At 43.8% G+C, this 24,361-nt stretch overlaps 1 protein-coding gene across 4 annotated transcripts in view; it reads left to right on the plus strand.

The window, feature by feature from the left end:
• rptor (regulatory associated protein of MTOR, complex 1) overlaps window positions 1-24,361 on the plus strand; it is a 480,971-nt gene that overhangs the window by 277,563 nt on the left and 179,047 nt on the right. For all 4 annotated transcript variants that reach the window (XM_061880673.1, XM_061880675.1, XM_061880674.1 and 1 more), the window contains exons 14-16: window positions 463-573; window positions 923-997; window positions 8,112-8,177. In XM_061880673.1, coding sequence (XP_061736657.1) covers window positions 463-573; window positions 923-997; window positions 8,112-8,177 — 252 coding nt within the window. The remainder of the gene's footprint in view (window positions 1-462; window positions 574-922; window positions 998-8,111; window positions 8,178-24,361) is intronic.

Raw genomic sequence — 24,361 nt, forward strand, 5'->3', positions numbered from 1 at the left:
ATGATGTCTCCAAGGTTCCAAAAAATAGTCGAAAAAACGGAAAATAACAAGCTGAGACCCGGTGTTTGTAATATGTTGAAAATGAAAATGGCGGCTGTATTACCTCGGAGACATCACGTTCTGACGTCATCCCAAAAAGAGCGATAAACAGAAAGGCATTTAATTCGCCAAAATTCACCCATTTAGAGTTCGGAAATCGGTCTTTTCTCTGCACCATCAAGGTATATATTGACGCTTACATAGGTCTGGTGATAATGTTCCCCTTTAAATGAGAAGGTGTGTCCAAACAGCTGCAGTAAACGAAACAACACAAAGTCAATAAAGTCATGTTTTTAAACATCATATCACATCGCACAGTTCTTACGACACACGTTGAAAAAGCTCTGTTTTACCCGTCGACGCACGCACTGGATCTGAGACCCCAGACCTGGATCCTAAGCCGAGAGTGTCTTGTGTTTTCAGGCTTTGTCTGTTGGGATCTTTCCGTACGTGCTGAAGCTACTCCAGAGCTCAGCCAGAGAGCTGCGACCGCTGCTGGTTTTCATTTGGGCCAAAATCCTGGCTGTGGACAGCGTAAGTTAATATTCTTATTCTACCTGTAAATCATACTCTTAAAGTATGTAAGAAAAGAACACGTTTTACATGTTTTTAAGTGTGCTTACAATGTAGCCTGTAGGGGTCGCTCTATTAGGGTGACTCCAAATAGAATTGGGATTAAAATGTACCGGTACTAATAGATGTGGTGTGAGTGATGTAGAAATTAAATTTTCTATGGTTCACATATGATGTCAGACTGATTACAGTTTTAAGATGACAGACAACTAACCCTCAACTCGTTTCCCTTCAGGTGAACTGCAAATAATGTCTGCTTAAATCTTTTGAAAGCTCCATTGTATTAAAGTGTATCTCCCTCTCTTTGCAGTCTTGTCAAGCTGACCTGGTTAAAGACAACGGTCACAAGTATTTTCTCTCCGTGTTGGCGGACAGCTACATGCCAGTGAGTATTTTCATCAAACAGTTGTGATAATAGGCCTGCTCACACCCTGGTGATCTACTTCTAGTGTGAATGCTCTAGTCCAGGGGTCAGGTAGCCCGTAAGGACCAGATGAGTCGCCCACTGGCCTGTTCTAAAAAAAAGCTCAAATAGCAGCACTTACCAGTGAGCTGCCTCTATTTTTTAAATTGTATTTATTTACTAGCCAGCTGGTCTCGCTTAGCTTGACATTTTAATTTCTAAGAGAGACAAAACCTAAAAAGAATTTGAAAATCCAAGAAAATATTTTAAAGACTTGGTCTTCACTTGTTTATATTGATAAAGGTTTTATTTTTTACTTTCCTTCTTATAACTTTCAGAAAGACCATTTTTTTCGACAAAGAATATTTGTGAAATATTTCTTCAAACTTATCAATCAGTCAATCAATGTTTATTTCTATAGCCCTAAATCACAAATGTCTCAAAGGACTGCACAAACCACTACGACATCCTCGGAAGAACCCACATAAGGGCAAGGAAAACTCACACCCAGTGGGACGTCGGTGACAATAATGACTATGAGAAACCTTGGAGAGGACCTCAAATGTGGGCAAACGCACTGCCGAGGAGTGGGTCTATTCAGGTCCTTTTTCATAAAAAAGACGCATAAAAGGGGTCATATTGTCATTTTTTTTCTAAATGTAAAACACTCTCTTATGGTCTACATCAGGGGTCACCAACCTTTTTGAAACCAAGAGCTACTTCTTGGGTACTGATTAATGCGAAGGGCTACCAGTTTGATACACACTTAAATAAATTGCTATAAATAGCCAATTTGCTCAATTTACCTTTAACTCTGTTATTATTAATAATTAATGTTATTTATCTTTGTGGAAACACTGATCATCGTAATGATTTCTCACAATAAATATATATTTTTGATGACATGTTTTAAATAGGTTAAAATCCAATCTGCACTTTGTTAGAATATATAACAAATTGGACCAAGCTATATTTCTATCAAAGACAAATCATTATTTCTTCTAGATTTTACAGAACAAAAATTTTAAAAGACTTTGAAATAACATTTAAATTTGATTCTTCAGATTTTCTAGATTTGCCAGAATATTTTTTTTAAATTTTAATCATAATAGGTTTGAAGAAATATTTCACAAATATTCTTCGTCGAAAAAACAGAAGCTAAAATGATGAATTAAATTAAAATGTATATATCATTCTTTATGAGAAAAAAATAAATCTACTTGAACATTGACTTAAATTGTCAGGAAAGAAGAGGAAGGAATTTAAAAGGTAAAAAGGTATATGTGTTTAAAAATCCTAAAATCATTTTTAGGCTTGTATTTTTTCTCCAAAATTGTCTTTCTGAAAGATATAAGAAGCAACGTAAAACAATAAATGAATTTATTTAAACAAGTGAAGACCAAGTCTTTAAAATATTTTCTTGGATTTTTAAATCCTATTTGAGTTTTGTCTCTCTTAGAATTAAAAATGTCGAGCAAAACGAGACCAGCTTGCTAGTAAATAAATACAATTTATAAAATAGAGGCAGCTCACTGGTAAGTGCTGCTATTTGAGCTTTTTTTTAGAACAGGCCACTGCGCTGGTGATCCCGAGTTAACATCATTGTTTTTCAACCACTGTGCTGCGGCACACTAGTGTGTCGTGAGATACAGTCTGGTGTGCCGTGGAGATTATCTAGTTTCACTTATTTGGGTTAAAAAGATTTTTTGCAAACCAGTAAATATAGTCTGCAAATGATATGTTGTTTTTGGGTGTCGGTGCTGTCTAGAGCTCGGGAGAGTAACTGTGTAATACTTTGTAGATGTTGGAAACAGCGGGAGGCAGGGTGCAGGTAAAAAAAGTGTCTAATGCTAAAACCAAAAATAAACAAAAGGTGAGTGCCCCTAAGAAAAGGCATTGAAGCTTAGGGAAGGCTATGCAGAACCAAACTAAAACTGAACTGGCTACAAAGGAGAGAAAAAAAAACAGAATGCTGGACGACAGCAAAGACTTACTGTGGAGCAAAGACGGCGTCCACAAAGTACATCCGAACATGACATGAAGATCAACAATGTCCACACAAAGAAAGATGAAAATAACTGAAATATTACTGATTGCTAAAACAAAGTAGATGCGGGAAATATCGCTTAAAGGAAGACATGAAACTGCTACAGGAAAATACCCAAAAAGAGAAAAAGCCACCACTTTGAGACAAGAGCTATAGTGATGCATGCTTGCTTATGCTTTAAAGTCATATCCAACAATTGCGACGACGACTTTTTACTGTGAACTGTGTTTTGTTTTTTAATGATTTCTGCTGGTGGCGTGCCTCCTCAGTTTTTCAATTTTAATCATAAGGTTGAAAAACACTAGTCTACTTAACACGTGATGGTGGTTCTTTGGTCAAAATGTTGCATAGATAATATTTTACACATCATCTTCAAGTCACTTTCTGACAGTCGCTTCAGGATGTGCCGTTTTGTGGGCGGTCTTATTTACGTGGCTCACCTTTGACAGCGTCTTCTCGCCGACATTTTTTTTGTAGCAGTGTAGCGTGACAGGAGTGGAAGAAGTGTCAAAAGGTGTCGCTAACTGTTTAGTGACATTTAGACTTAACTTCAATTAATAACGGAGCAGCGTCTGCTCATCCGTGGCTCACTAGTGCAACAACAACGCCGGATTGGTGTCCCGTGGTAAACCGTCCGACCGGAACTCTCTAATAACTAAAGTTCCTTGGGTGAATAATTTAAGCTCACTGTACCAGTATGTTTTAGCGCTCTGGTTAGAGTGTCCGCCCTAGGATCGGTAGGTTGTGAGTACAAACCCTAGCTGAGTCATACCAAAGACTATAAAAATGGAATTGGGGGTTAAATCCCCAAAAATGATTCCCGGGCACGGCCACTGCTGCTGCCCACTGTTCCCCTCACCTCCCAGGGGGTGAACAAGGGTGATGGGTCAAACTAAGAGAATATTTTCGCCACATCTAGTATGTGTGTGACAATCATTGCTACTTTAACTTTAACTTTTATTCATAGCGGGTTTACTGACAGATTTAAGTAAGAACTTGACACTACTTTATATTAGAAATGGCAACAGCAGAGGATGAATGTCCCATAACAAGAAGATAGAGGAAAAAAAGAGGCTTAGGACTACGGTGTCATCGCAGACTACAAAAGCGGACTCGCGCAAATTTTCAAGATTCATGCAGATTCCAAATACAAATCAGCAGGTACCAGAAGGTAAGAAAAGTTGCTTTTGCATAATATTGCGAAACAAAACACCAGATATGTTTTACCTTATATACACACACTATAATAATACTCCAATGTTGAAGCACAGTACAATCCATCAAGCGGTGTGGCTTCATAGCTTACCAAAGTCCTACTAAAACATTTTGATACATTTTTGAGCGCCGTGTGTAATGTTCTATATCTTCAATGGAACATATACAATGTTGGTGTTGTTTACTTGAGTCATATTGCCATCATAGTGCAGCCTCCACTTCTCTCTAATAGTTGACTGCCATCTACTGTTCCCACTTATCATTACACCATGTACCAAAAAAAACTTTGAGGTCGGTAAGCACAACCTAACTTATTCCTTATGTTAGGCGCACAGGGCTATAAGGCGCACTGTCGAGTTTTCAAACAAGAAAAGTCCTGTGGGGAGTGCTCAGACAGTATGGGGTATCTGACTGTCTGATTGTGGCGGTCCACTCCCTGTATGATCAGTGTCAGAGCTTGGTCCACATTGATGGCAGTAAGTCGGACACGTTTCCAGTGAGGGTTGGACTCCGCCAAGGCTGCCCTTTGTCACCGACTCTGTTCATAACTTTTATGGACATAATTTCTAGGCGCAGTCAGGGCGTTGAGGGGATCCGGTTTGGTGGCTGCAGGATTAGGTCTCTGCGTTTTGCAGATGATGTGGTCCTGATGGCTTCATCTGGCCAACATCTTCAGCTCTGACAAGATCGGTTCACAGCCGAGTGTAAAGCAACTGGAATGAGAATCAGCACCTCCAAGTCCGAGTCCATGGTTCTCGCCCAGAAAAGGGTGGGGTGCCACCTCCGGTTTGGGGAGGAGATTTTGCCCCAAGTGGAGGAGTTCAAGTACCTAGTCTTGTTCACGAGTGAGGGAAGAGTGGATGGTGAGATCGGTGCGGCGTCTTCAGTAATGAGGACGCTGTATCGATCCCTTGTGGTGAAGAAGGAGCTGAGCCGGAAGGCAAAGCTCTCAATTTACCAGTCGATCTACGTTCCCATCCTCACCTATGGTCATGATCTTTGGGTCATGACCGAAAGGACAAGATCACGGGTACAAGCGGCCCAACTGAGTTTCCTCCGCCGGGTGGCGGGGCTCTCCCTTAGAGATAGGGTGAGAAGCTCTGTCATCCGGGAGGAACTCTAAGTAAAGCCGCTGGTCCTCCCCATGGAGAGGAGTCAGATGAGGTGTTTCGGGCATCTGGTCAGGCACGTTGGGAAGACTATGTCTCCCGGCTGGCCTGGGAACGCCTTGGGATCCACCGGGAGGAGCTGGACGATGTGGCTGGGGAGAGGGAAGTCTGGGCTTCCCTGCTTAGGCTGCTGCCCCCGCGACCCGACCTCGGATAAACGGATGAGGATATATGGAAATGTATAATAAAATATTTGGCTTTCATGGCTCTCAGCCAAAAAGGTTCCCGAACCCTGCCCCAGTGTCTAATTTCTTAATTAAGTCTTTCTTACGTAGTATATATTCCTCATTTTAAAGTTTTCCCGAATTATTTACCGGTACCGGTCCAAGGACTGGTGGTTGGGGACCACTGCTTTACACAATAGAAATAGTGGTACCTCGATGTACAAACCCCGTTTCCATATGAGTTGGGAAATTGTGTTATATGTAAATATAAACAGAATACAATGATTTGCAAATCATTTTCAACCCATATTCAGTTGAATATGCTACAAAGACAACATATTTGCTGTTCAAACTGATAAAAATTTTTTTTTTTTTTTTGCAAATAATCATTAACTTAAGAATTTGATGCCAGCAACATGTGACAAAGAAGTTGGGAAAGGTGGCAATAAATACTGATAAAGTTGAGGAATGCTCATCAAACACTTATTGGGAACATCCCACAGGTGTGCAGGCTAATTGGGAACAGGTGGGTGCCATGATTGGGTATAAAAACAGCTTCCCAAAAAATGCTCAGTCTTTCACAAGAAAGGATGGGGCGAGGTACACCCCTTTGTCCACAACTGCGTGAGCAAATAATCAAATAGTTTAAGAACAATGTTTCTCAAAATACAATTGCAAGAAATTTAGGGATTTCAACATCTACGGTCCATAATATCATCAAAAAGTTCAGATAATCTGGAGATATCACTCCACGTAAGCGGCATGGCGGGTAACCAAAATTGAATGACCGTGACCTTCGATCCCTCAGACGGCAATGTATCAAAAACCGACATCAATCTCTAAAGGATATCGCCACATGGGTTCAGGAATACTTCAGAAAACCACTGTCACTAAATACAGTTTGTCGCTACATCTGTAAGTGCAAGTTAAAGCTCTACTATGCAAAGTGAAAGCCATTTATCAACAACACCCATTTGCAAATAATTGTATTCCGTTTATATTTACATCTAACACAATTACCCTACTCATATGGAAATGGGGTTCGTAGAAGTACTTTAAATTATGAGTATTTTTAGAATCTGCTTTTGTACTCAAATGCCAGTATAATTTGAGTTGCAAGCCCCCCCCCTTCTACTCTCACCGCCATTTGAATCAGTATTTGTCAACAGCCCACGGCCAGAGATGGACACATTACTTCACCCAGAACTAAGCTTATGCATGCACAAATGTGTATTAAGCATGTGACATTGAATTCATGTCATTGGTATCACATTGCACAACGTAAATTGGTAGAATGATTCAAAAATACAATGGAAAATTCAGGAAAATTGCAGGAATACCGCACAATAGAAGTGAGGGAACACGTACATTTGTACTAACACAAATGTTCGGTGTGACACTGGGGGAATCGATTAGTGGCTCTACGATTCAAGTGAAGTGAATTATATTTATATAGCGAGTTTCTCTAGTGACTCAAAGCGCTTTACGTAGTGAAAACCCAAGATCTAAATTCCGTGGGTAAAATGTCTTGCCCAAGGACACAACGGCAGTGACCAAATGGTGGAAGCAGGGATCGAACCAGGAACCCTCAGGTTGCTGGCACGGCCACTCCACCGACCGAGCTATACCGCCCCAAGTATCTTGGTGTTTTGTGTACATTGAGAATGTATGTTAGTATGTACATTGTTCAACGAAAAAATAACTAAATAAATAAAATAAAAAACCTTTCTGCCTTTTCTCATTACTGTCAGGCTTGCCCCTGACAGTTTTTGTGTTTTAGTCTTTCTTCTGTGTGTTTAGTATTTCCTTTCCTTTGTTCCTGTCAGCACTCTTATTTTTGTTCAGCTTCCTGTTTGTCTCCCTGTGTGCTGTTTCCTCTCAGCTGGCCACACCTGGGTTCAATCAGACCGTTCCTATTTTACCTGCTTTGTTCCTCCAGTCAGTGCTGGGTTATTGTCGCTCTTGTGTCAGTGCTACCTGTCGTGTCCTGTCGTATCGTATCGTATCGTATCATATCTTGTCTATGCAGCGTTGCGGTAAGCTAAAATCGATAGTGGTTTGTAGCTTATTGTCTTTTGTTCCCTGCTTCCAAGTTTGTTTTCTTATTACAAGTAAGATTTCTGTTTTCCTGCTAGATACCTGCTACCTTCCACGATAGGTCTTTTTGTTTGTTATCCGCCCATGTGCGCGCTTTTTGTTTGTACCCTTTGTTTGTTTTCGTTTTAGTGTTTTAAATTAAACTATGTTTTCTTACTCCATGCCTGCCTCCTTCTCTGCATCTTAGGGTTCGTCAACAACAAACTTTGACGATAACATTGTGTATTTTTGCTCATTTTTCTGACATTTTTACTGTGTTTTTGGTTTGATTTTCTTCCAACAATATACCGACAGCCCTCTCCTACAACAATGGCCAAACATTAGTATTCAACTCAGTCAAAACTCATCAAAACGCCTTCCAAAGATAAATACATCAGTTTTTTATTGACTTTTTTTTCTTCCAGGCTGAACATCGGACCATGGCTGTCTTCATTTTGGCAGTTATTGTAAACAGCTACAGCACGGGACAGGTAGGATTTGCTACACTCCTACACTGCAAAAACTGAAATCTAAGTAAGAAATATCTCAAATAAGGGTGATGTTTGCTTATTTTCTGTCTGATAAGATCATTCTTCTCTCACAGCAGATTTTATGTTAGTGTTTTACTCGTTTTAAGGGTTTTGCTCCTAAATGATCTCAGTAAGATATTACAGCTTGGTGCTGAGATGTGATGACTTATATTGAGTAAAACATGCTTAAAACTAAAATATTTAGTGTTTAAAGCTCTGTCACCAACACTCACAAGTATAAAACTGCTTTTTCAAAGTAATACTTTATTTTTTCCAGCATGAAATGAAAAAAAATCCTGACTTTGACACAATTGTGTCTCATAATTAAAACAGATGACAGCCAAATATATATGTTTTGGACACTCGGGTGAAGAGAGGGGCGGAAATTTCTACCGATCACCACCTGGTGGTGAGTTGGCTGCGATGGTGGGGGAGGATGCCGGACCGACCTGGCAGGCCCAAACGCATTGTGAGGGTCTGCTGGGAACGTCTGGCAGAGTCTCCTGTCAGAGAAAGTTTCAATTCCCATCTCCGGAAGAACTTCGAACATGTCACGAGGGAGGTGCTGGACATTGAGTCCGAGTGGACCATGATCCGCACCTCTATTGTCGAGGCGGCTGATCGGAGCTGTGGCCGCAAGGTAGTTGGTGCCTGTCGGGGCGGCAATCCTAAAACCCCTTGGTGGACACCAGCAGTGAGGGATGCCATCAAGCTGAAGAAGGAGTCCTATCGGGTCCTTTTGGCTCATAGGACTCCGGAGGCAGTGGACAGGTACCAGCAGGCCAAGCGGTGTGCGGCTTCAGCGGTCGCTGACGCAAAAACTCGGACATGGGAGGAGTTCGGGGAAGCCATGGAAAAGGACTTCCGGACGGCTTCGAAGCGATTCTGGACCACCGTCCGCCGCCTCAGAAAGGGGAAGCAGTGCACTATCAACACCGTGTATGGTGCGAATGGTGTTCTGCTGACCTCAACTGCGGATGTTGTGGATAGGTGGAAGGAATACTTCGAAGACCTCCTCAATCCCACCAACACGTCTTCCTATGAGGAAGCAGTGCCTGGGGAATCCGTGGTGGACTCTCCTATTTCTGGGGCTGAGGTCGCTGAGGTAGTTAAAAAGCTCCTCGGTGGCAAGGCCCCGGGGGTGGACGAGATCCGCCCGGAGTTCCTTAAGGCTCTGGATGCTGTGGGGCTGTCTTGGTTGACAAGACTCTGCAGCATCGCATGGACATCGGGGGCGGTACCTCTGGATTGGCAGACCGGGTTGGTGGTTCCTCTCTTTAAGAAGGGGGACCGGGAGGGTGTGTTCCAACTATCGTGGGATCACACTCCTCAGCCTTCCCGGTAAGGTTTATTCAGGTGTACTGGAGAGGAGGCTACGCCGGATAGTCGAACCTCGGATTCAGGAGGAACAATGTGGTTTTCATCCTGGTCGTGGAACTTTGGACCAGCTCTATACTCTCGGCAGGGTTCTTGAGGGTTCAAGGGAGTTTGCCCAACCAGTCTACATGTGCTTTGTGGACATGGAGAAGGCATTCGACCGTGTCCCTCGGGAAGTCCTGTGGGGAGTGCTCAGAGAGTATGGGGTATCGGGCTGTCTTATTGTGGCGGTCCGCTCCCTGTACGATCAGTGCCAGAGCTTGGTCCGCATTGACGGCAGTAAGTCGAACACATTTCCAGTGAGGGTTGGACTCCGCCAAGGCTGTCCTTTGTCACCGATTCTGTTCATAACTTTTATGGACAGAATTTCTAGGCGCAGTCAAGGCGTTGAGGGGTTCCGGTTTGGTGACGGCAGGATTAGGTCTCTGCTTTTTGCAGATGATGTGGTCCTGATGGCATCATTTGACCGGGATCTTCAGCTCTCACTGGATCAGTTTGCAGCCGAGTGTGAAGCGACCGGAATGAGAATCAGCACCTCCAAGTCCGAGTCCATGGTTCTCGCCCGGAAAAGGGTGGAGTGCCATCTCCGGGTTGGGGAGGAGACCCTGCCCCAAGTGGAGGAGTTCAAGTACCCAGGAGTCTTGTTCACCAGTGAGGGAAGAGTGGATTGTGAGATCGACAGGCGGATCGGTGCGGCGTCTTCAGTAATGCGGACGTTGTACCGATCCGTTGTGGTGAAGAAGGAGCTGAGCCGGAAGGCAAAGCTCTCAATTTACCGGTCGATCTACGTTCCCATCCTCACCTATGGTCATGAGCTTTGGGTCATGACCGAAAGGATAAGAACACGGGTACAAGCGGCCCAAATGAGTTTCCTCCACCGTCTGGCGGGGCTCTCCCTTAGAGATAGGGTGAGAAGCTCTGCCATCCGGGAGGAACTCAAAGTAAAGCCGCTGCTCCTCCACATCCAGAGGAGCCAGAAGAGGTGGTTCGGGCATCTGGTCAGGATGCCACCCGAACGCCTCCCTAGGGAGGTGTCTAGGGCACGTCCAACCGGTAGGAGGCCACGGGGAAGACCCAGGACACGTTGGGAAGACTGTCTCCCGGCTGGCCTTGGAACGCCTCGGGATCCCCCAGGAAGAGCAAGACGAAGTGGCTGGGGAAAGGGAAGTCTGGGTTTCCCTGCTTAGGCTGTTGCCCCCGCGACCCGACCTCGGATAAGCGGAAGAAGATGGATAGATGGATGGATGGATGGATGGATGACAGCCAAATAGACTTTGCGGTTTTATTTTCAATGAAACAAGAGAAAACATGTACTCATATAGTAGTACAGTTGGCACAGTATAGTAAACGGACAGTTCATATTTAAACATTTAACATGTGACATTTCTAACTATTTTAAATCAGAAATAGTTCATGCACATTCAGGTAAATTATTCAAAATTACAATAAAAAAATAATTGGCTGGGGGCCTGGCTGTGTGTGTGCGTGTGTGTGTGTATATGTATATATATATATGTATATATATATATGTATATATATATATATATATATATATATATATATATATATATATATTTATATCAAAACACACACAAGACTGTCTCAGAAAATTAGAATATTGTGAGTAAGTCCTTTATTTTCTGTAATGCAACTAAAAGCATGAAAATGTCATATACTCTGGCTTCATTACACATCAACTGAACTATTCCAAGCCTTTTATTATTTTAATATTGCTGATTATGGCATACAGCTTAAGAAAAATCAAAAATCCCATCTCAAAAAACTAGAATATTTTCTCAGACCAAGTAAAAAAGATTTATAAAAGCAGAACTAAATCAAACATTTAAAAATGTCAATGCACTAAGTACTTTGTCGGAATCGTTTTGCATGGATTACTGCATCAATGCGGTGTGGCATGGAGGCAATCAGCCTGCGGCATTACTGAGGTGTTATGGATGCCCAGGATGCTTCAAGAGTGGCCTTCAGCTCATTTGCATTATTGGGTCTGGTGTCTTTCAGCTTCTTCTTCACAATAACACACAAGTTCTCTATGGGGTTTAGGTCAGGGGAGTTGGCAGGCCAATGGAGGACAGTAATGCCATGGTCACTACACCAGTTACTGCTGGTTTTGGCTCTGTGGACAGGTCCCAGATCATGCTGGAAAATGAAATCATCATCTCCATAGAGCTTTACAACAGATGGAAGCATGTAGTGCTTTAAAATCTCTTGGTACACAGCTGCATTGACTCTGGACTTGATGAAACACTCTCCAAACCATTTGGAAGACAAGGCGCTCGAATCTGGAGGAAGGCTGGAGAGGAGCAAAATCCAAATTGTTTGAAATCCAGTGTGAAGTTCCCACGGTCAGCAATGGTTTGGGTATATTTGTAAATATTTATACATGTATATATGTATATATAGTGTGTATATATTCTGGAAGAGCACACACTTGGCACAATGATGTCAAATAATGCCTCTCAACTGAATAGTAGAAGGATGAAGAGATAATCTGACGAGTTGGTCAACTTTGGCATCCAATTTAGACCCGGAAATGGCGAGAAAGACATGGAAAGACAATTGGTCTTTGTTGGTTCCACCCCCCACCCCCTTCTTTTTTCATGAGGATTATACATAATTTTTCGTCTAAACGGGAATATATGAACATCATAGCAGTTGGCATACTAATGACAGCAGACATTGTACAGTAAGTGATGTTAAGTAGGGACTATATGAATATCATAGCAGTTGGCTTACTATTGACAGCAGACATTGTACAGTAAGTGATGTTAAGTAGGGAATATATGAACATCATAGCAGTTGGCATACTAATGACAGCAGACATTGTACAGTAAGTGATCTTATGGATGGAAAAATGCATTTTTAGACAATATGATTTGCCCGAGCGGCTAGGAGACCCTGAGATTAACACGCGCTTGCCTTGTTGCCTTTCCGTTAAGAACAATAAAGTTGTTTTTAGTGTACGTTTGCTGGTTTCAAGAAATGTAATGCCGAGCGCATATCATTATGTCAAGATAATGTCACTAGCATTTATTAATTTAAGAATATTTTTCAACGTATTGAGAACATTTTTTTGGGGGGGTTCATTGAGGTTAGCTAATTTTACTTGTTTTGCAAAGTCTTGACAAGCCAAATTTTCTTGTTGTATTGGCAGATAAATTTTGCTTAGTTCAAGTAAAATACCCCTCATTTTTGCATTTTTTTCCCCTTATTTTTGAACACTGACTTTTGGCAGTGTATAATTTGCCCATTTTGGCCTCAAACACAAATCCAACAAAAATGTTTTTTTTCGACGGGACCTTAAAAGGGAACGTTAACCACAATTTCAAAAGGGTTAAAAACAATAAAAATCAGTTCCCAGTGGCTTGTTGTATTTTTGAAGTTTTTTCAAAATGTTACCGGTCCTGGAATATCCTAAATAAAGCTTTAAAATGCCTTATTTCGCTAGCTTCGAAACCACTATCCATTTATTTCCCTGTGACGTCATACAGTGCTGCCAATGTAAACAAACCAATGGGAATACCACAGCAAGATATAGTGACATTAGCTCGGATTTCAGCGGCTTAAGCGATTTCAACAGATTACGCAAGTATTGAAACAGATGGTTGGAGTATGAAAGTATGAAAGAAGAAACTGAAAGCTATTGAGCAAATAGCTATTGACGCTATTCATAGCCATAGCATGGCCGAATAGCTGCGATCAGGACTTTCGCATTTTGTGATAATGGAGCAACTTAAATCCGTCGATTGGTAAGTGTTTTTTTCGCATTAAATGTGGGTGGAAGGAAACGTAATATAGTTGCAAATGCATCTGCCGGTTATTCATACATCTCTGTGCCATGTCTGCTTTAGCACCTCCGGTAAATAGCATATTAGCATCGATTAGCTGGCAGTCACACCGCGACCAAATATGTCTGATTAGCACATAAGTCAACATCAACAAAACTCACCTTTGTGATTTCGTTGACTTTATCATTGCAAATGCATCTGCAGGTTATCCATACGTCTCTGTGCCATGTCTGTCATCGCCGGTAAATAGCATGTTAGCATCGATTAGCATAGCATGTTAGCATCGATTAGCGTAGCATGTTAGCATCGATTAGCTGGCAGTCACGCCGCAACCAAATATGTCTGATTAGCACATAAGCCAACAATAAAATTCACCTTTGTGATTTTGTTGACTTTATAGTTGCAAATTTATCTGCAGGTTATCCATACATCTCTGTGCCATGTCTGTCATCGCCGGTAAAATGAGAAGACACTACAGCACATTCAATGGGGGTCTGGCGGCAGACACTTTGGCATCTTCGGTGCAACTTGAATCCCTCCCTGTTAGTGTTGTTACACCTTCCGACAACACACCAATGATGTCTCCAAGGTTCCAAAAAATAGTCGAAAAAACGGAAAATAACAGAGCTGAGACCCGGTGTTTGCAATGTGTTGAAAATGAAAATGGCGGGTGTGTTACCTCGATGACGTCACGTTCTGACGTCATCGCCTCCAGAGCAATAAACAGAAAGGCATTTAATTCGCCAAAATTCACCCATTTAGAGTTCGGAAATCGGTTAAAAAATTATATGGTCTTTTTTCTGCAACATCAAGGTATATATTGACGCTTACATAGGTCTGGTGATAATGTTCCCCTTTAAACCTTACACTGCAGGTCTTAGAGTCGAATGGGGTTTCACCGGCTGGGCTTTTTTTGCTCCCTCAAATAGTGTCTTCAATTCTGATAAAAGTTTTTCATTCATCCAATGAATGTTTGGCCGCGTGAAATAGTAAACAAATCCCCCGCCGGGAGTCGTCTCCTTGTTTTTTTCGCCTTGAGAAAAACCAAAACATGGTGCTAAGTATCTGTAATTACCTTTTACGTTTAGACTTTTTTTTACCTTCCGTGCACTGCTCCGTTTTTGGGCGCTTCCATTGCAGGTGTGTAAACAGATTGTCATTGGCTGCACGAGCTCTGTAAATAACTCTAATGTAAGTCAGCAAAGACAATGTTCAGTAGGGTATAAGACTTTTAGACTTAGACTCAGACAAACTTTAATGATCCACAAAGGTAATTGTTCCACACAGTAGCTCAGTTACAAATGATGGAAAGGACAATGCAGGTATAAAATAGACTAAAAGCAATATGAAATATAACATATATACGTCCGATACCCCAGTATTGGACTGTCTGATTCTGGTGGTCCACTCCCTGTATGATCAGTGTCAGAGCTTGGTCCGCATTGCCGGCGGTAAGTCGGACACGTTTCCAGTAAGGGTTGGACTCCTCCAAGGCTGCCCTTTGTCACCCATTCTGTTCATAACTTTTATGGACATAATTTCTAGGCGCAGTCAGGGCGTTGAGGGGATCCGGTGTGGTAGCTGCAGGATTAGGTCTCTGCTTTTTGCAGATGATGTGGTCCTGATGGCTTCATCTGGCCGGGATCTTCAGCTCTCACTTGATTGGCTCGCAGCCGAGTGTGAAGCGACCGGAATGAGAATCAGCACCTCCAAGTCCGAGTCCATGGTTCTCGCCCGGAAAAGGGTGGAGTGCCATCTCGGGTTGGGGAGGAGACCCTGCCCCAAGTGGAGGAGTTCATGTACCTTGGAGTCTTGTTCACGAGTGAGGAAAGAGTGGATCGTGAGATCGACAGGTGGATCAATGCGCCGTCTTCAGTAATGCGGACGCTCCATCGACCCGTTGTGGTGAAGAAGGAGCTGAGCCGGAAGGCAAAGCTCTCAATTTACCGGTCGATCTACGTTCCCATGCTCACCTATGGTCATGAGCTTTGGGTTATGACGAAAGGACAAGATCACGGGTACAAGCGGCCGAAATGAGTTTCCTCCGCCGGGTGGCGGGGCTCTCCCTTAGAGATAGGGTGAGAAGCTCTGTCATCCGGGAGGAACTCGAAGTAAAGCCGCTGCTCCTCCACATGGAAAAGAGCCAGATAAGGTGTTTCGGGTATCTGGTCAGGATGCCGCCTGAACGCCTCCTTAGGGACAGGTAGGAGGCCACGGGGAAGACCCAGGACACGTTGGGTAGACTATGTCTCCCAACTGGCCAGGGAACGCCTCGGGATCCCCCGGGAGGAGCTGGACAAAGTGGTTGGGGATAGGGAAGTCTGGGCTTCCCTGCTTAGGCTGCTGCCCCTGCTACCCGACCTCGTATAAGCAAAATAAGTACATAATATATGCACAGTATAAGACAGTGGTTGAAAATGAAATGAAAATACTTTCAACCCTTTTTTAAATAAAATAAAAATGTTGTAAATATATCACTGTGGGTCCTAGAGGGTTAACCTTGTTGGAGGCACTGAACCCTACCAGTTTCATATACGCATTCACCTAACCCGTCTTTAGTGCAAAAAAAATTAAAAATGTTTCAAATCCAAGACAATGTTATATGTTATTTTACTGGTGCACAAAATGAACCGTGTATGAACATCACCTTGATAGAAAGAACAAAACCAACACAGTGCATGAACTAACAACTACTACTTACAATCATTTTTCCAAGTTATTTTTTTCAGTGTGTCTTTATCAAAGCCTGCAGTGAACAGACAGGTTAGTGGTGAGCAAAAACAATTCCAGGAAAAGGGGGAGGTGCAATATTTCTTTGTTGAGCACATTTGCACAGAGAAAGTTGCAATGAGGGATACAATTTGAGATGTCATTACACAACTCAACATGCTGAGGAGTATGCAAAGTACCAGGGAGATGAGAGAGTGAACCGGGTTGCACATTTTAAAAAAAGTCTACCGAGGCAGCAAGATTTCTTCAAGAAAGCAAACGAAAAGAGTGATGCTGCAGTCAAACACGACTTGGTGAGTGAGATGGTTGCTAGGGCGGGAAAGCCATTCATAGAAGGTGAATTCATGAAAAAGTGCATGTTAGATTCTGTTTTAAAGAATCTTTTCTCGCGGCCCAGCCTCGCCCAGTTTCTGCATCTACTGGCCCCCAGGTAAATTGAGTTTGAGACCCCTGCTTTAGATGATGCCAGCACACACATTCTCCATCCCACTACTTCTGCCCTTTAATAATAGATGATATCCAGCATCACCAGCCTGCTTCACATCTCCATTATTCTTCCTCCTTTCCTCCAACAACCACATTCATGACGGCATCGTCACTGATCACTGAATCTCAATATCAGCGTTCAGCTGGGAGGCACCGTGATGGAATAACACAACAATTATACCAAACACATTACTTCAGGAAGGGAGAGTTAATACTAACACGTCACCAGAAATGTGTTTGCTTTTATACTGGAAGTGAGTAACGTAGTTTTCGGACTATAAGTTGCAGTTTTTTTCATAGTTTGGCCAGGGGTGCGACTTATGTGTGAAATTATTAACACATTACCGTAAACTTTCAAATAATATTATTTATCTCATTCATATAAGAGACTAGACGTATAAGATTTAATGGGATTTATGGATTAGGAGTGACAAATTGTTTGGTAAAGATATAGCATGTTCTGTATGTTATATTTATTTGAATGACTCTTACCATAATACAAACCCCGTTTCCATATGAGTTGGGAAATTGTGTTAGATGTAAATATAAACAGAATACAATGATTTGCAAATCATTTTCAACCCATATTCAGTTGAATATGCTACAAAGACAACATATTTGATGTTCAAACTCATAAACTTTGTATTTTTTTTGCAAATAATAATTAACTTAGAATTTCATGGCTGCAACACGTGCCAAAGTAGTTGGAAAAGGGCATGTTCACCACTGTGTTACATCACTTCTTTTAACAACACTCAATAATCGTTTGGGAACTGAGGAAACTAATTGTTGAAGCTTTGAAAGTGGAATCCTTTCCTATTCTTGTTTTTTGTAGAGCTTCAGTCGTTCAACAGTCCGGGGTCTCCGCTGTCATATTTTACGCTTCATAATGCGCCACACATTTTCCATGGGAGACATGTCTGGACTGCAGGCAGGCCAGGAAAGTACCCACACTCTTTTACTACGAAGCCACGCTGTTGTAACACGTGGCCTGGCATTGTTTTGCTGAAATAAGCAGGGGCGTCCATGATAACATGTATTGTTCCAAAACCTTTATGTACCTTTCAGCATTAATGGTGCCTTCACAGATGTGTAAGTTACCCATGCCTTGGGCACTAATACACCCCCATACCATCACACATGCTGTCTTTTCAACTTTGCGCCTACAACAATCCTGATGGTTCTTTTCCTCTTTGGTCCGGAGGACACCACGTCCACAGTTTCCAAATATAATTTGAAATGTGGACTCGTCAGACCACAGAACACTTTTCCACTTTGCATCAGTCATTCTTAGATGAGCTCGGGCCCAGCGAAGCCGGCGGCTTTCCTGTGTGTTGTTAATAGATGGCTTTCGCTTTGCATAGTAGAGTTTTAACTTGCACTTACAAATGTAGCGACCAACTGTAGTTACTGACAGTGGTTTTATGAAGTGTTCCTGAGCCCATGTGATGATATCCTTTACACATTGATGTCGGTTTTTGATGCAGTATCGCCTGAGGGATCAAATTTCCGTAATATCATCGCTTACGTGCAGTGATTTCTCCAGAATCTCTGAACCTTTTGATGATTTTACGGACCTTAGATGGTAAAATCCTTAAATTCCTTGCAATAGCTCGTTGAGAAATGTTGTTCTAAAACTGTTTGACAATTTGCTTACAAAGTGGTGACCCTCACCCCATCCTTGTTTGTGAATTACTTAGCATTTCATGGAAGCCGCTTTTATACCCAATCATGGCACCCACCTGTTCCCAATTAGCCTGCACACCTGTGGGATGTTCCAAATAAGTGTTTGATGAGCATTCCTCAACTTTATCAGTATTTATTTCCACCTTTCCCAACTTCTTTGTCACGTGTTGCTGGCATCAAATTCTAAAGTTAATGATTTTTTGCAAAAAAAAAAAAATGTTTATCAGTTTGAACATCAAATATGTTGTCTTTGTAGCATATTCAACTGAATATGGATTGAAAAGGATTTGCAAATCATTGTATTCTGTTTATATTTACATCTAACACATTTTTCCCAACTCATATGGAAACGGGGTTCATATGTTAGGTTAACATAGCAGGCACCTTCTCAGTTGGTTATTTATGCCTCATATAACATACACTTATTCAGCCTGTTGTCCACTATTCTGTATTTATTTTAAATTGCCTTTCAAATGTCTATTTTTGGTGTTAGGTTTTATCAAATACATTTCCCCAAAAATGTGACTTATACTCCAGTGCGACTTACATATGTTTTTTTCCTTCTTTACGATGCATTTTCGCAGGTGCGACTTATATATAAAAATACGGTAAAAGCAGTAAGATTTAAGCGCTTTCTTCTTTTCGTACACACTTGTGCAAATGTAAACATATCTTCTTCCATGGTGATTTATGATGGTTTTAATCTCCAAAACCCAAATAGAGTGAAGTTGGAACATTGTGTAAATGGTAAATAAAAAGAGAATACAATGATTTGCTATAATGATATTCAATTGAATAGACTGCAAAGACAAGATACTTAAAGTTCAAACTAGTAAACTCTGTTATTTTTTGCAAATATTAGCTCATTAGGAATTTGATGTCTGCAACATGTTTAAAAAAGCTGGCACAAGTGGCAAAAGGGACTGAGAAAGTTGAGGGGTGCTCATCAAACACTTATATGGAACAGCCAACGGGTGCAGCTTCCGTGAAATGCTCAGTCATTCACAAAAAAGGATGGGGCGAGGGTCACCACTTTGTCAACAAATGTGTGAGCAGAGTATCCAACAGTTTAAGAACAACATTCATCAATGAGCTATTGCAAAGAATTTGGGGATTTCACCATCTACAGTCCGAAATATAATGTGTGTTGTAGCGGTTGATTTATGGAAATAATTCACCACCCCTGTTACTTGACTTTGTTATCATTATTCACTGTACTGTTCAATTATGCACATGACAATGTGTTTCTGTTGAGCATACATACACTGGGGCAGAAAAGTACATGTTGTTGACTTATGTGCCAATCAGACATATTTGGTCACGGCATGACTGCCAGCTAATCGATGCTAACATACTACGCTAATCGATGCTAACATGCTATTTACGCTAGCTGTATGTACATTTGAAACTAGATACCCACATTTAATGCGAAACAAATACTTACCAATCGACGGATTTACGTTGCTCCAGTTTGGTCCGCACATTTTACCGGCGATGCTAATAAGGCAGCCATACTGTGGGCCACTTCATTAGGTACACCCATGCTATTGCCAAATAGCGTCAATAGCTATTCGCTCAATAGCTTCAGTTTCTTCTTGAATCTCGTTTTCGCTATCTGCCTCCATACTCCGACCATCTGTTTCACTACATGCATAATCTGTTGAATCGCTTAAGCCGCTGAAATCCGAGTCTGAATCCAAGCTAATGTCGCTATATCTTGCTGTGGTAACCGCCATGTTGTTTGTATTGGCAGCACTGTATGACGTCACAGGGAAATGGACAGTCGCATCGCAAATAGCGAAAATCAAGGACTGTAAAGCTTTTTTTAGGGATATTCCGGGAGGTGTAAAATTAAAACAATTTTTTTCGAAAAATAAAACAAGCCACTGGGAACTGATTTTTTATTGTTTTTAACCCTTTTGAAATTGTGATAATGTTCCCCTTTAAAGACATTTGAACTTTCCAACGCGGAGCAAGTTCGCCGTCTTTTTTCGTTGCAGGGGCTTAGTGATTGCAAGCCATCTGAACTAATGGACAAAATGCTAAGCTTCTTAGGTGAGCACAGTCCAGGACTCCTTTTCGTGCAGCTTTTCCTGACACTCCTGCCTTCTCAGATGCGGGCTGCTTTAGCTAACACCGCCATTTTGGACTTCCGCGAACTAGCTGTGGAAGCGTATAAGTTCTTTGTAGCCTCCCAACCGACCTATGTGGCTGCATTACTTCCGGCTGAGACAGAAAGACCCATGGCAGATTCTTCCACTCTCGCTGCTGCGACTCCCCCCATGCGGCAACCGGATTCTGGACTATGTTTTTTCCATGCAAAGTTCGGGACAAAAGCCTGGCGGTGCCGCCCCCGGGCAGTTTTCGTGGACCGCCGCCGGGAAACGCCAAGGCCGGCGCTCAGCAGTAGCCATGAGTGTCGGCAGTACTGGCAGGCTGCTCTTCGTGGAGCTGTGTTTTGGTGGACAGCGTTTTAGTCGGAAGTTTGTGACTGCTAAAGTGACAGTGCCGCTCATCAGTGCAGATTTTCTCTGTGCTTTCGGCCTCCTTGTGGATATAAAAAACAGGCGTTTGGTGGATGCGATTATGTTCTGTGCTGTCTCAACGGGACGGACTCAATCAGACTTTCCAGCATGCTACCCACCGCAGACGTTTTTCTGCGCCTCCTCGCAGAGTTCCCCACCCTAGTGCAGCCTACATTCTCGTCAGCTACCGCCAAACATGGTGTGGAACACCACATCGCCACCACGGGCCCTCCTGTGCACGCACAAGCCCGGCGCCTGGACCCTGCTAAGCTCTCCATCGCTAGATTTCGAGACCATAGAACGCCTTGGGATAATTCGCCGCTCAGACAGCCCGTGGGCGTCGCCCCGCCACATGGTTGGCGGCCGTGCAAGGATTACCGCGAACTCAAAACAGGCGACTACCCCGGACCGTTATCCGGTCCCCCACATACAAGTTTTTACCGCCAACCTGTGTTTTCTAAGGTATAGCTCGTCCGGGGCTGTCATCAGGTGCCGGTCCACCCCTCTGATATCCCGAAGACAGCGGCCATGTCCCCATTTGGACTGTTCAAATTTTATGTATGCTTTTTGACATTAAGAGTGCCGCACATACTTTCCAGCGGTTGATGGACTCTGTTTTACGTGCCTTGCCATTTCTGTTTGTCTACTTGGACGATATCCTGGTAGCAAGCACCTCTCAAGCCGAGCATGTGACCCATCGAAGGACTCTTTTTTTCAGCGCCTTAGCCAACACAGGCTCATTTTTGACCCGGCTAAGTGCCAGTTCGGGGTGTCTGTAATTGACTTCCTTGGACATCGTGTCACAGAGTGCGGGGCAGTTCCCCTCCCAGGGAAGGTTGCTGCCATTGCAAACTCCCCCGTCCACTCACGGTTAAGGCTCTTCAGGAGTTCTCTGGCATAGTAAATTTTTACTATCGTTTTATTCCCCGGGCAGCTGACCTCATGCGGCCCTGTATGATGCTCTTAAAGGAGGTGCTCCCAAGCACAGGGTGGACTGTGGGGGGGGTCAAGTCTGCTCTCGCTAACGCTACCCTGCTGGCACACACATTACCCGATGCCCGTATTGCAATAACCACGGACGCGTCAGACTATGCTGTAGGTGCAGTGCATGAGCAGTGGGTGGGCGGCACTTAGCAATGTTTGGCTTTCTTTAGCAGGCAGTTGCGCCCCTGCGAGCGGAAATGTAGCACATTTGACCGTGAGCTCCTCGGCTTCTATCTGGCCATACACCATTTCTGTCCGTTGCTTGAAGGCCGGCCTTTCACAGCTTTTGTGTACCACAAACCCTTCACTTTCGCGATGGCCAAGACGGCTGAACCGTGATCGGCTCGGCAACAGAGGCAACTCTCCTACGTCTCAGAGTTCACGAAGGACATCCAGCACCTTGCTGGTAAGAGCATTGTCGTTTCTTACTTCCTTTCCCGAGCCGTCGCAGGCACTGTCCATGTGGGACTCGATTTGGCTCTAATGGCAGTTGACCAGGGCGACGAACCAGACATCAAAGCTCTGAAGGCTGCAACCACAGGGCTACGTTTGTCTGAGGTCCCATTTGATGACACGGGTTATGCTCCTTTGTGACGTCGCTACTGGTCGGCCACAGCCCTTTGTGCCCGCCAGTTGGAGGCGCCGCGTGTTGGACCCCTTTTTACAGCCTCTCCCACCCTGGGAGGAAACCTTCCCAGCGGCTAGTAGCTGCAAAATTTGTCTGGCGTGGACTGAAAAAAGACGTTAGGGACTGGGTTTCCCCCTGCGTGGCATGCCAGCGCTCAAAAGTGCACTGCCACACGCGGGCTCCACAAGCACCGTTTATGGTTCCGGAGCGCCGTTTTGACCATGTCAATGTTGACTTGGTCAGGCCTCTCCCATCCTCACGCAGCTGCACATACCTCCTCAGGATGGTCGACAGGACCACCCGCTGGCGGGAGGCGGTACATCTGACATCCGCCACCTCCGCAGAGACTGCATGCCCGTTCATTGGTACGTGGGTTGCCCGTTTCATTACCCCGCTGGAGATATCATCCAGCAGGGCTCTCAGTTCACTTCGGAGCTCTGGGCTACTGTGGCCGAGAGCTTGGGAGTGAAACTCCACCACACAACGGCGTATCACCCACAGGCCAATGGTATGTGTGAAAGATTGAACAGATCCATGAAGGCAGTGCTCAGGGTGTCCCTGAAAGACAGCGCTTGGGTAGACAAGCTCCCTTGGGTGATGCTGGGCCTTCGGACTGCCCTCAAGGAGGACCTGCAATCTTCCACGGTAGAGTTGGTGTATGGCCAGCCCCTGCGAGTGCCAGGTGACTTTATTGCTAGCAGCGACGGCACCTTGGTCCACCGGTGAGCGGCGAGCTGCTCTTCTTGATGCCGCCAAGGGTTTTGCCCCCATCCCCACTTCTCAACACGGCATTACGCTGTCTCATGTTCCCACTTTAAGGAGAGTACCATTCGTTTTAGTCCACCTTGACGCCCCCCGCGGCCCCCTTCAGCTCCTTACGATGGGCCATTTCACATCCTAGAGAGCAGGACAATCATTTTCTTTTGGATATCAGGGGTCGGTCTGTAAAAATTACGGTCGACCAGCTGAAAGTGACCCAGTTGGATCTCAGTGAGCCGGTTACCACAGCCGTACCCCCGCGCCGGGGGTCGTCCCCCCGCTCTACCTAGGCCCCATATTAAGGTTTTGCATCCTTCTAGGCCCTCGGTACCTTAGACCATGGGTGTCAAACTCTGGCCCGCGGGCCAAAATTGGCCCGCCATGTAATTTCATTTGGCCCTTGAGGCAATATCAAATTAACATTAGAGCTGGCCCACCGGTATTATACAGTGGCTGTAACACCGCATTCACCGCTAATATTCATACTTGCCAACCCTCTCGATTTTCCCGGGAGACTTCCGAAGTTCAGTGCCCCTCCTGAAAATCTCCCTGAGCAACCAATTTCCCGAATATCTCCCGATTTTCACCCGACCAACAATATTGGGGGCCGTGCCTTAAAGGCACTGCCTTTAACGTTCTCTAAAACCTGTCGTGACGTCCGCTTATCCTCCATACAAACAGCTTCATAATGTAAGCGGTTTATACACACTCATAAGTGACTGCAATGCATACTTGGTCAACAGCCATACAGGTGACACTTGAGGGTGGCCGTATAAACGACTTTAACACTGTTACAAATATGTGCCACACTGTGAACCCACACCAAACAAGAATGACAAACACATTTCGGGAGAACATCTGTACCGTAACACAACAGAACAAATACCCAGAACGCCTTGCAGCACTAACTCTTCCCGGACACTACAATGCACGCTACCACCTAAAAGGTTAATTTGTTCAACCTTGGCCCGCGGCTTTGTTCAGTTTTATATTTTGGCCCACACTGTATTTGAGTTTGAAACCCCTGCCTTAGACAGTGCGGATACCCTATCAGTTCCCTCTGCTGACACCCCGGCGTTAGTACCAGTCCGGCGCACCCGGTCTGGTCGGCCCGTTCGTGCCCCTGTCCATTGACTGTTTATTTTTCTTTGTGATGTCAAATTC

This window comes from Nerophis ophidion, linkage group LG20 (assembly GCF_033978795.1).
Source record: "Nerophis ophidion isolate RoL-2023_Sa linkage group LG20, RoL_Noph_v1.0, whole genome shotgun sequence".
NCBI lineage: Eukaryota > Metazoa > Chordata > Actinopteri > Syngnathiformes > Syngnathidae > Nerophis > Nerophis ophidion.